The 13,671-nt window shown below is 41.6% G+C and overlaps 1 protein-coding gene across 1 annotated transcript in view; it reads right to left on the reverse strand.

Annotated features, from left to right (window-relative positions):
* The window catches only part of WASHC4 (WASH complex subunit 4), a 1,952,913-nt gene that overhangs the window by 396,549 nt on the left and 1,542,693 nt on the right, over window positions 1-13,671 (reverse strand). The window contains exons 31-32 of the mRNA XM_044087827.1: window positions 3,495-3,561; window positions 3,290-3,376 (exon numbers count right to left, since the gene is read on the reverse strand). Coding sequence (XP_043943762.1) covers window positions 3,290-3,376; window positions 3,495-3,561 — 154 coding nt within the window. The remainder of the gene's footprint in view (window positions 1-3,289; window positions 3,377-3,494; window positions 3,562-13,671) is intronic.

Below are 13,671 nucleotides of genomic sequence, written 5' to 3' on the forward strand. Positions count from 1 at the left end.
GTTCCTAAACCACATATTTCCACCTCTCTGATTCTTAGAGTAGGAATGTTAGGGGTGGGGGGTGGAAAAACGTACGCCCACAGCAGATAGGGTCTTGCTGTCCTTCTCACACCTGGTTAGTGCGTCTTTAACCTTTGGACCGAAAAGGGAGGAGGCGTCAATGAAAGCATTGACAAAGGAAGACTTGAAAGGTCCAAAGGTTGCACAAGCATATCCAGGTGTGACTTCTTATGACAATGCCTGCACCCACTGCTTTGGCCACCCCCTCAGTTGTATGGGAAATCAACCACGTGGACAAGTTACATATGGATTTCAGGGTGGCAAGCTGCGAGGCAACTTTGTCACACACCTCATCAGACACAGCTCCTGCCAAAGTTCCTGAGAGTGTCGTGATCAGGTCTCTCTGGAGACGGGTAAAATGTGCCAAGTAGTTCAATGACCGAATGGCAAAGGTTGATGAGGCATAAACTCGCTTCTCTAACCTGTCCATCATCCGAGACTCCCTATTTGGACGATGGACAGCAGAACTCTCCTCTGCGATTTCTTTCTTCGTGGTCACCACCACCACCACAGTGTCTACTGGCAAGCCTTTGGACCAATGCGGGTGATCCTCTGGAGGGGAGAATATTTTGTCCGGTCTCTGGGGGACTGGCTCAACGGTGTCAGGAGTCTTCCAAGCCTGCTTCACAATGAGCTCGACTAACTCATCTGCAGGTGGGGGTCACCTAGGAAGTAGAGGGTCGAGCACAGAAAGCCTGCAAGAATACAGATTCATCAGATGAAGGGTTGGTGGACTTACAGTTACACCTCTTTTTCAGCATTTCCAGTATGTCTCCAAAGAAGACATCCTCAAGGGGCGATCATGGGGACCCTTGCCCCTCATTGTAATCCGTATCTTCAGTGAGGAACTCCTCAAGGGAGTCAACGTGCTTCATCCTGCACAATCTTTTATGGGGTGGCTCTTCAGGGGGGGCATCTGAAGAGGACTCCAAAGAGAGGGTGCCCTGAGGTAGGGTATCTTGCTGCTCCCATGCCCAATGTCCCTGTGTAGTGGACTGTGTCAGCTGGAGACCAGACGGCATGTATAAGTGGCATTCCGGTGCCAAAGGGGCCAGCTGTGAACCTGCTGAGGCGAGTGCCCTCTCCATAACCTGGAAGGCAGGCCCACACAAAGAGGGATGGGAGCCGAGAACCGAGAAAGACAACCTCAGAACCAGGGTCACACCACGCTCCGACAAGCCTGCCTCCAGAGAAGGAGCCACAAGAGGAATTGGAGCTGCCAGAGCAACCAGAACCGTAGACGGCACCAGAGAAAAAAATTGGTGTCGTACTAGGGGTCACGGTGCTGACAGACCAGTCATGGACTCGAGGGTGTGTCGGCTCCGACTGAGCCGTGGACCACAGGGCAAGCTCCAGAATCATGGTAAGATCCCACCAGTGGAACTGAAGAAGTTGGCACTGGGGTAGACGTCGGCATCGAGGGCTCCAAAACCTGCGAGGGGGGGGGGTTGAAGGAGGACTATATGTTGTAGTCTGTGGAGAAAAGTCCTCGGCTCTGGGTGGGAGGGAGGTTTTAGATGGATTTGGGATGCCTCTGGCAGCTAGGAGCTGATTCACAAGTCTCACTACATCGAGCTCTGAAAGGCTCCTGGTGGAACGGGTTGACAACCCCGATGGAAATTCGGGCTGATCGAGGGCAGAACTTAGCTGATGTCCAACAAAGGGTTCAACTGACATAGAATATCTGGTCCTGGCTAGTGTCTCAACCTTGGGCACTAAGGTTAAAGGACCAGAAGGTTGTGATGGGGGGAGGGGTGGGTGTGACCATTTTTAATGGAAAGACTACTCTTGGTGCCGAGAGGGTCTGTGGTGCAGTGAAAGATGTCGGTACCATGGCAGAAGCAGTAATTGTAGATTCTGTGGTCAAGGACAGCACCATGGACGGAGTTTTAGACTTTGGTGCTGACACAGGCATCAAAGTTAGTTTAGCCATCTTTGGTTTCGGTTCCGTATGCACCTGGGCCTTAGTGGTTTTCGATTCCTGAGGATGAGGAGTCGAAGGTACTGACTGGCTCCTCTTTTAAGACTCTTTTTTTTTTTTTTTTTTTTTTTTTTAGGAGGGGTTGAGATCTCCACCTCAGACAAAGCCTTTTTTTTTTTTTTTTTTTTAGGAGGGGTTGAGATCTCCACCTCAGACAAAGCCTCCAAGAAAAGGGTTTTTAAAAGACCCTTCAGAATTATTCTTTCACTCGGCTAAGGTATGGGCAACTAAAACCCTTACAGAGTTTGCATGGGGGGTTGAACTTTTAAGTGAGGTACCCCCAGGCAATAAAACACAGGAGAGATGCCCAGAGTTTGGCATCTTCCTGCCACATTTATTACACTGTTTGAAACCAGTAGTGCCCTTTTTGTCCGCCATTATACCAATATCCACACAACAATCCAACAGCAATTCAATAGTAGCAAAGATTTACTGTCATGATAGGCCCCACACACACACACACACACACACACACACACACACACACACACACACACACACACACAAAAGCAGTAAGAAAGGATCCTTTTTTTTTTTTTTTTTTTTTAAATTACTAACAATGGTAAAGGAGAGAAATACCCAAGTGGGTAATATAAAGGAGAAAGGAATACCAATGATAGTATATATAAATTACCAAAGGGAAAGGGAGGGGCTGTACCAACGATGGTACTAAGAAATACCAGAAAGGTAAAAAGGGCAAGAAATTTTCACTCAAACAAGAAGTAAAATATCAGAGGTGTAAACAACTAAGAGTAAAAAAGTTATAAGTAATTATAAAGGCAAAGGGTCAATATTTATTGAAAAAAAGGAAGACTTAGGTTGAGAGCTGGCCTGATACGTCTTGAAACTCTATATGGCAAACAAGATCTGAGGAGATGAGGAGAGGGGCAATATGGGTAACATTAGCTAGAGAGTTTTTGGCTGGCGCAAGCTTGCTATATCGGCCGAATCGGTTCCGAGGACGGAACAGAAACCTGTCCATCATGAATGAATGATGAACAACAACATCAGATCATAAGGTTCATTCATAGTGGAGTTGCTTCATTTTGAGTGAACACTGAAAGAAAATGCTTTACGGCCGTTCCTGAATAAAAACTACTGCTTTCCTGCAAGCTTCTAGCACTCCTTATGATTAACAACATCGGCTATACATTTAGCAGGTTGTGCATGAAAACAGTGTATTGATTCTTCCTGCAGAGAAATAAAGTGTGTCTTCAGGCTTTTCCACATAAGACCTTGCATTCTTACCTAGCTGCATTCTGAGTTTCTTCTGAAAGATTCTCCTCTTTCACTAACTCCTCAAAATTTACAATGTCTTCAATATCTGGAACAAACCTGTAACAATACAATTTATTTATCTTTTTAGTTATCTGTTCTCCAATTCTTAACTTCTAAGTTGTAAAACTGCTGTGCTCCTAGCCAATGTTATGTTACATCAATGTGGATAACATACCTTATAGCATTACTACAGCAGTGAAGCCCACCTGATCGGATCATTCGCACGTAGCCCATAGCATTTCCTTAAAACAAAGGAATAAATAAAATTATGTACTCTGGCAAATATTAAATTAGCTAAGAATGCAAACTTTATATCATACTTTAAAGAAATCTTAAGCAGTGCAACATTCAAGGCATGCAAGTACTTCCTTTATGCAGTAAGACAAGATATGAGCCAAGAGAAGGCAATAACTACAAATAATGTCATTTTAATTCATTTATTTACTTGGTAAGCCACCTGATCTCTCTCAGAAATTTCTCAGCCATGGCCAGTGTCATAAATGCAAGTGTAAATACAACATGCATATCTGGAAAATTCAGTGTAGCTAATCAACAGGAAGTTGGTGGAAACCAAACTACCTGGAGAAAAGTAATGCAAACCTGAGAAGAATATGCAAAACTCCACACTGACTAAATATTAGGACTGAACTACAGACTCTGAAGCTGTGAAGCAGAGTTCCTTCCTCTAAGGCACCAATAGTTTTAAAGGTAGAAATATGTAAATCACCACAGAAAACCTGAGTGGGGGACATAAAGAAACTGAACAACTTCAGACTGTCTGCCCCTCAGCCAACACTTATCTGGTGGCATGCACCCTTAAATACATGCTTTACTACTTGGAGACACACAGAATGGAAGAATTTAATCTACATAGATTTTACAAGCAGCAGTCTATACAGCTCTTTTTCTAAATTTAGCTTCACACAGTGAAAGAACAGCCTTACATGAGACAATTCAATTACACAAAATACTGGGATGGATTTTTATCAACTGTCCAGTCTGAATTACTAATGATGCTGTTTTTTTTTTTCTCTGTAATCAATGCTCCATCCTAAATACCTGCTACATCAAAAGAATTAATAACAGGATGTATGCATCACCTGAAGACACTTCATCCATAATTACAATCATCCTCGAGTTTTAGAACTGTCCCTTATAAAATGGTATCCAGTCAAATCCCAAATGGATATAAACTGTGTTCTCAAACATTTGTTTAACATACTGCTATCCCTGGAAAACAACCACTTCTTGCAGCATTACAGGTTGATCTCTCTACCACTTGTTTATCACAAAATTTAACATTTAACTGAGATAGAGGGGTAAGCAGAGGGGAGAACTTCAAAGTCACCAAGTGAGAAACAGACTGCAACCTAAACATAACTAAATGAAACAAAGGTATTGAGAAAGTTAAAAAAATGCAAATACATTTATTTCAAGGCCATGTCCCTCACCACTGCCCAGTATCCCATTCTAAGTCCATCTCCACTACATTACTGCATCAGAGGAATCGCCAAATGCCATAGACTCGAGTTACCACAACAGCCTCCAATCTCTCAGCAGGCTAGAGGAATACTGACTGTATCCCAGAGTTATAAAATTCTAAATGTCTATACTCTGTCTCATAGTTTCAGCCTCTCCCACTTCCTTTCCAAAAAGAGGGAACATTTCCAGACCTGTGAAAACTCGCCAGAGTCATCCATCTTCACAAACACCGGTAATCACATGGACAATATCAACTATTCTCTTGTCAAAAGCTTGCACCAACAGCACAGAGAGATAAACTCTCCACTGCAGTCTAGGTGCCCTGAGTTCAAGTAGTTGTTGAGGTGCTTGATAGCACATGCAGAGGAGGAATGAGCATGGCCATCATGGTGGGGAGTGATGTTGGTCTTGATCTGGTTACACCTACTGCTCTGTAGATGACCTACCCTTGGCTAGTGGGCAGAGATAGGTCATAAGTTGGGCTCAGGCCAAAGACAGGTATGGCCATGACCACCCAAGCTGGGCACAGGTGGGCCTTGCAGTGACATAAGTGCCTGTGTCACCAACAAGAGTGGGGTTAGACTAACATACTCGCACTGCCATGGCACTGCCAGGTGTGCAAAGAATCTCCATGGCTGACTGGGTGTTGGTTTCCTCCGGATGTCTCTTACTGTCTCCATCCACAGGAACTTAGATGCTGGACAGCTCACTACGACCATGTTTACTGACCTAAGTAAAGGTTCTGACAATATTGTTATACCTCATGCTATGGCTTCTCAGACTCATGCTTAAAAATCTTCAACTGTGATAATTATAAACTTATTCTAAATGGTCCAAGTTGGCACCACTCTCTCTCTGACCTCATGTCTTCATTCAGGTACTTCACATGGTTCTGTCCATGATCCTCTTCTTTCTTTCCATATCTGTCTTTCACAAACCTCAGCTGTTTACTATAAAGAAATTAGTTACTTCTGCATAATGCGTGATTACTCCCCCACTTTTTATAAACTAATGTCCGAACTTGGGACATACATTTTGCAAAAATCATGGCTATACCTGACTGGTAATGAAGAAACAGGCAAAGGCAAAGAACCGCGAAACAGGACCCAATAATAAAAAACATATAAAATTATTTAAAAGCTTTTAGTTTCACCATGCATGTACAACTTTCTTCAGAAAAAACACCACAAACAAATGGTTTAAATAGTCATTTTAAAGACCAATAGTCAAATAAAACATTCTTAGTGTAACAAAGACAAACACAAGAGATAAAAAGAACTGTTTGTAATGATAAAAACTGTTAAAAATAGTAAACTCTGTAGTTTTTTTAAATGCACCTAGAGGTTACAGTGTCTTACACGAAGGTAACAGTTCAATTCTACAGAGTTTACTATTTTTAACAGTTTTTATCATTACAAACAGTTTTTTTTATCTCTTGTGTTTGTCTTTGTTGCACTAAGAAACGTTTATACTTGACTTATTTGAGTATAGCAGTGTTTTTTATTGGTCTTTAAATGTAACTCAGTGTCTACAACGTTTCTGATGCATTTAATGGTTTTCTATTCTCTTAAGTGGCATAACTGATTAATTGAGAACTAACTGAATGACTATTTAAATCATTTGTTTGTGGTGTTTTTTATCTGAAGAAGTTTCTATATGGTGACAAATGAAAAGCGCTTAATTGGATTAAATTTTTTATTAATTGGTGCTGTTTTCGTGGTTCCTGCCTTTGGTTTTTATACCTGACTGGTACTTGATCTGACTCCAATCGATCTCCCCTGAATTGTACATCTCCTCTCTCCCAATCGTTCCTCCTAATGAAATTGTTACTAGATGTAAACACCTTGACCTCTGGAGCCTGACACCTCCCTTTTGCATTCTTTTTTTTAATGTCACATTGAACAATGTCATGGGTACATATACAGTTACAGAAAAGAAAAAAAAACATTTTACACATTTTCATTTCCTTTGTGCATTACATGTTTTCCATTTTAACAATTGTTATTCATTCCAGTATTATAGAAATTGCTCAAGTCCTGTCTTCCCTTAAATTTAACTTCTCCTGAACATTATTCTGTATGCATTATTCCCACAAATTCCATTTATTTCTATGTACATTTCTCCTTCGCTTTTTCTAAAGATACACCCTCTAATTCTTTTATTTCCTTTCCAGTACTCAGTACATTCTTTATGGTTCATTTAGATTTTGATTTCCATTTTCTAGCAATTTATTTTTTGGTAGCCAGAAGGATTAAACTTAGCAAGTCATTATTGTGTAATGACAATTCTGATCCTGTGTCCAAAGTCAAAAGAATAATTTCCTTAGTTAGTTATTAACTGCCCCAACATTTCTGACAAAGTTCTCCATAGGAAATTTTTAAAATCTGTCAACTCATAACATTCCCCCCCTAAAAAAACATGTTCCCAATTACATCTCTCTTCTCCCTCACACCTCTTGCAATTACTATCTGCCCGAGGAAAAATTCTCTGAAGTCTGGTTGGGCTATAAAAATACATATGCAAACACTTGCATGCAAAAATCCTAAACCTTCTGGACTTTGTTGCATTCTTTGGAGCTATACAGAGCCTCCCACTGCTGGCCTTACGTATTCTGGTCATTTTGATGCTTTTTTTTCTAAAACAACTTCACAAAAACATGTAGAACTCAATATTCATCCAGCACTTGTGCTATTTCTGGCAGACACTAAGTGTCCAAACTAAATTTGCCCCTTTTATCAGGAAGCTGCATTTGTTTCATATTGCAACAGTGCAAACTCTGATGAAAAGGTATGTTTCATTCACCTTTCATATTCCCAATGCACATCACTACATTTCCTTATCTGAGGCTAACTAGTTACTATCTCACTTCTCTCCAGCTACTATATCTAATGTATACACTCTTTCTGCAATTCATGCCCACCTCTCAAGTATTCTTTCTAAAAGCAGTGTCAGAATTTTTTTCATTCAGCAGTGAAGCTTTCTCCACTCTCACTCTAAAGCAGTGAAATGTCCTCTTTGCTTCTCTAACAATTACTGTTATTCTAAACTTCTTCACTTTATAAAATGAAATATTTTCTAAATTCAAAATTCAAATGCATCTATTTCTTGACTGATTCTGCTTTTTAAACTGTTATCCTATCTGGCAAGATCTCAGTGAAAATGTTTCCCATTATATAATTTTAAATCATCACTCAACCATGTAAACTGCAAGCAGCAGCTGTGTGTTCGCAGTATCAGGTGATCTGAAAGGCAGACATGTACTGTCGGTGACTGATGCAACACCCTCCACTAATACCCTCACAGCTTGCCCTGTTTTTCAAACTCTCTGTTTCCCATGTGTGCTGTGTGCACCTCCTTCTAGCACAGGTCATGACATTGTCCACCTGGCTAAGAGGATATGCACAGCCTCTGTGCTCCCCAGTCTGAGATCCATGCACAAACATACATGAAACAAATTAAAATATAAAAACAAATACTGTCTGGCTTATAGAAAAATTCATCCACTCATGGTATAAGAAAACACATGATGATGATGATGATGATGATGATGAAAGGGTAATAGACATCTAATCCAAAAGCCTTTAAAAGCATATCTGTTATTAATAAAATCAAAGGCCCTCTATATTGAGCAACTAATGGGAAGAATCACAAAGTACAAACTTATCTAAGAGGAAGAAGCCCCAGGAAAGACAATAAACAAGGGGCATGGCAACCCACTCGCGCATCCTTTTCAGGCAGAGCCAGAGCTAACAGTACACATCAAAAGTATGAAGAGCTCTTTCTCCCTGGGATTCTTCCACTGAAAAGAAAACAGTGAGATGGATGTATTGATTTAAAGGACGTATTTGAGATCACTTCTGAGGTTAAACAATGACAGACTCCCAAGGGACACAGCATCTTTGTTAAAGACCAAATACTGGATTTTGCTCTGGGAAAGGTACTGGTCAAAAGGAAAAGCATCTTGGCAGAAACAAATTGCATATCTACTGAACCAGCCAACTTGAAAGGGAGACAAACAAGCCTGCCGACCATGAAATCCCAAAGAGCAGAAGTGTTCTTCAAAAGAGGACAGAGATTCGGAACCCCTTAAGAAACTGTTTAATGAAGCCCTTGTATCAGAAATGTAATGACTGTAACCGTGACTCCTAACTTATGAAAATTAGAGTGCAGCTGGAAAAAAAAAAAAGAATCACAAATCTCAAGCTATGGCGATTAAGATCTTTTTACAGAGAGGTTTTACCCCATCACCCCCCCCCATCATATATACCAACTCTTAGAGATTAGTCTTCCTTGGCGTATGAGGAATGTACTGAGGTAATGTCAGCCTTGGACTTAGTATGTACCCTGGGGAGCAAGGGTACGGGAAGAAGCATAGAGGAATAGGCTTGACCAAGGGAAGAAGAAGGCATCTGTATTCCAGTTTGCATTTGATTTGGTCCTTGAGCAAAAGTTTTTCCGGTAAGCATTTTCTTTGGTGGCTAAAAGGTCCAGCTCTGGCACATCCCATTCTTTGGCTATGCTGAGAAAAACTTCCCGATGTTGATGCCAGTCATAAGGGTCTGACAGGCTCCTGCTTAGGTGATCTGGTAGTTGACTGGTTTCTCCTGGTAGGGACTTTGTCATGAGATGCAGGCCTATGGAGTTTGCTGTTTCCCAAAAGTCCATGGCTAGACAACAAAGAGGGTAAGAATGAGACCCTCCTGCTTGTTTATGTAACACAACTGTGGCATTGTCTGTCTTTACTAAGAGTACTCCTGGTTTCCATTGGTCTTTAAAGGTGATCAGGTCCTTTTGGACTGCTCTCAGTTCTTCTGAGTTGATTTGTTTGTTCTTGAACTGGGAATCACATCTACCCTGAGTCTGTAAAGCTGTTGTAGACGGCCCCTCACACTATGTCCTAGGTATCATGGTCCTGAAGGATGAACCTTAAGGGGAGGCCCAGGTTGAGGGAACATGCTTGGGCCCATCAGGCAAACTGTTTTCTGAGACAAGGGAGAAGCTTCACTTTGAAGTTGAGTGACAGAGTGTTGGCACCTCACATTTCTGAGGTACCACTTGAGCTTCCTCATACGTAGTCTGGCCAGGGAGATCATGAAGATGTAAGAAGCCATGTAACTCAAGGCTCTGAGGGACTCTACAGCTGTGAGGTAGTTCCTGAGAAGGAGCTTTTGGAAGTGTAGAGCTAGAAAAGGTAACCTTGTCTGGAGGAAGGAAGGCTTTCTGAAGTGAGGAGTCCAGCAAAACCCCCAGAAACACAATCCTGTTTTTTGGGGGATGGTCTAAGACATTTGGGTATTGATGATAAACCCCAATGAAGCCAAGATGTCTGGTGTAAAGCAGATCTGCTTTGAGTTTTTCTAGATCTGTTGCCTGAATGAATTTGTTGTCTAAGTAGGGGTAAATCTGAATGCCCTTAGTCCCACAGAAGGCTATCAACGGGGCCAGGCATTTTCTGAAAACTGTGTGTGCAGTACACAAGCCAAAGGGAAGAGCACAGAACTGGCAATGCCTCACACCTGTTATGAAGTGCAAGAACCTGTGAGATTTTTGATGGGAATGTGAGGTATGTGTTCTTTAAGTCTAAGGATACTATGGAAGCACTGGGTGAAATCATATGCAGCAATTTTTGAAGGGTTGGCATTTTGAATTTTGGTACCTGCAAGAATCTGCTGAGCCTTGACAGGTCCAGAATTGTCCTCCAGGTACCCTCTTTTCTGAGAGCTAGGAAAAGCCTTCAGTAAAATCTTTTTCCTTGTAATGTGTTTGGTACTGGTTCACAGAACCTTGGGTGCAGAGGAGATGAATTTGCTTTTAAGGCCTCTGTTTAATGGTTTTGTGGAACATCTGGGAAACCTTACTGAATTAGAAGCTGTTTGAACTGGAGTGTGTAACTTCTTGGAATGATTTTCAGTACCCACTGATCCCCAGTAATAAGAGTCCAATTGTTTAAGAAGAAGGACAACCATCCTCCTAGTCTGAGGGGGGTTAGGGAAGGGGGGGGTGGGACTGAAGGGGAGGGGGAAGTGAAATGTCATGGATGTCATGAATGCTCCCTGGTAGACTCCTGCTGGTGAGATCCCACTTGCCTGTTTGAATCTGCTTACCACTGTCTCGGTCGCTGGTGCTGTCTTTGACTCCTTTCCCTTCGAGATTTCCTATGTCTAAGCTTACACTGGGAGGCCGGAAAGGACCAGTGTTTAATAGGATAAATGCTGCTGAAGCGAAGAGGTTGAACTTGACAATCCTTGACAGTTTGCATTGACTTGCCCTCATCTTCCATCTTCTTAAGCACAGCTTCAGCCTTGGGGCCAAAAAGTAAATCACTGTGCAAAGGAGCATCCAAACAACTGGATTTCACATGTTCAGGGAAGGAGTGTTTCCTCAGCCAGACGTGTCTTCTAATGACAGATCCTGTAGTTGCTGCCCTGTTGGAAGCTTCCAGAGCCATAACTGCAGTGCAAGGAGTGCTTAGCAACCTGAGAGCAAGAACTACATAAGTCTAGCATTTCCTTAGAGAGTGCCTTATTTTCAAAGCCCCCCCCCCCCAGTTTTTGCTTCATCTGACCTAAAATGGCTTTCTGGTACTTCACCATATGAAACTGGCAATTCAAAGCCCTCATGACCAGGGTAGCCGAGGAGCATTCTTGGAATGTAGATAGTCATGCGCTTCCCAATTTAAGTGTTCCCTTATGATATGTAGTGTCTCAAAAAAGGAAATGTCCTTGGAAAAACCTGAGGCAAGGTTCTCATCAGAATCTCTATTCCCACAGGAATCAATAGATGCACCCTCCTCAAAGGTGGATTTATTATCACCATCCTCAGAATCAAAAGAATCAGAAGATCCTTGGGGAGATGTTCTTTTTTCTTTTACTCAGGGACAGAACCTGGGAGAGAGAGGTGCCTGGATTTGACTACAGAGATCAAATCATTAGTCAAACTAAGTCCTATTGACAGTCCTGCAGTTGGGAGTGGTAGCTGGTAGGTATTGGCTGGGGCAAGCTGGATGCAGCCTTTTTGTGTGATTCCTTAGGCTTGGTCCTGGCGGCAACATCTACACTACAGCTGGGAAGCAGGCAGGCAGCCACATCCAAAGGACGTTGACCTTAGGCGATCTCCTGATGATGACAAAAACTGAACATCCCTTCGTCAGCATGAATGCAACAGTCAGAAGCTGGAACCTGCAAAGCAGCTCTGGACCCAACCAATGAGCTAACTCCTTCAGTTTGTGTGGAAGAAGAGGGACCCAGTGGCATATCTGACTCTGAATGGGTCTTGATAGATGCATGTACCACAACCCCAGTCATTGGAGGGGACTACAAATGCATGTCACCTTCACTGATGATAACAAGCCTAGGCGGACTGGCAGATGATGTCACCTGGTACTCTAACTTTTGAGCATTTTTCCTTCTCACACCTAGTGAGATTAACCTCAGGCCGACCAGTGGATGACACCGTACAAGAAGGTCCTAGCAACTTGCTAAAGTGTTTAGCTAAAATCTCAGCCCTGTGCTTGACTGTTCTACTGTTAAAGCGAGTACAGAACCAACAGATAGGCATGTCGTATTTTGGACCCAATCAAGTAACAGAAAAAAAAGTCCAGGTGTGGTATCTGCTTGCCAAAGCAGAAACCGTTATTAACTGTCTTTGACATTAGTCAAGAAACATAAGAGAGGTTCACAACAGGTTACTTAGCTTTAGACTTCTTTCTCTGGAGCGGACTGCCCCATGCAATGACTAACACTCTGCTAGGGGCTATGATGGCAAGAAAGAACTGGGATTATGACATCAGCTGACTCCCTTTATACCTAGACATACAAGATTTCAGGAGGAAGAGAAAATTATCTGGTAGTCGGGCCGACCAAGGGCTTCCACACAGGAAATCCCATCAGTTATGACTGCAACAGTGAAACACTAAGACCATCATACATTCAGTTTCTTCCCCATCACACCTCCAACACTGAAGAAAAATTCTTTGGAGTCTGCTTGTAGTATATAATAGTATCTATGCAAGCAGTTCCAGGAAAAAAAACCACATCAATACCTCCACACTCCAAATTAATACAACGAGCAAAAACCCCAAATGTGCAAAAAAGTTGAAATATTATAAAATAAAGCAGCCAAGTAGTAAAAAAAACAGTACTTTACTCTAGCGCCTCTGTGTCGCCACCTTCTTGGAATACAAACAAATATCCAAAACATTTCCCCTTTATAAATTTCACACACAAACTGTAATCCAATCACAAACTGCATTCAATTAAACAATTAAAAAACACACAGTGCTTAAAGCAGACACTTCCGGTTTAGTTCATTATTCAGCCCCTTAGGGACCAATGTTTTGTACTTTAAAATATAAACACATTCTTTATACAATAACTTTTCTTTCAACATAACTTCATCCCCCCAAGTGCAATTAATTTGTTCCAAGATAGTACCCTTTAATAAAGCAGCATCACTATTATGTTTTGTTTTAAAATGTGCAAAAATTATTTTGTCCTCCCTTTGATGTTTTATCTCTCTCAAATGCTCCATAATTTTAGTATGGAACATTCTTTTTATTTGTTTTGTTTCCAGGAAAAAAAATCCTAAATCTTCTAGACTTTGTTGCATATCTGGGAGCCATACACATCCTCCCATTGTTTTTTTGTGAACTGCACATTTAATCTCTCTTCCCTATCTTTTGTGATTAATTTCTAGTTATCATGCAATGTTTTAAATGCCCTACCAGTTTTCTCTTTTTTAGCAGCAGCTTCTGTTGTAGATTCAATTAAAAACTAAACCAGTGCAAGTCTTTCATTTAGGATTCCCTTACCCCTTTTTCTTTGTCTATACAATAATATCAATAACTGACTGGGAATGCAAATATCTTCTTC

Source organism: Protopterus annectens, chromosome 11.part0, assembly GCF_019279795.1.
Source record: "Protopterus annectens isolate FY-2018-M chromosome 11.part0, PAN1.0, whole genome shotgun sequence".
Lineage (NCBI taxonomy): Eukaryota > Metazoa > Chordata > Ceratodontiformes > Protopteridae > Protopterus > Protopterus annectens.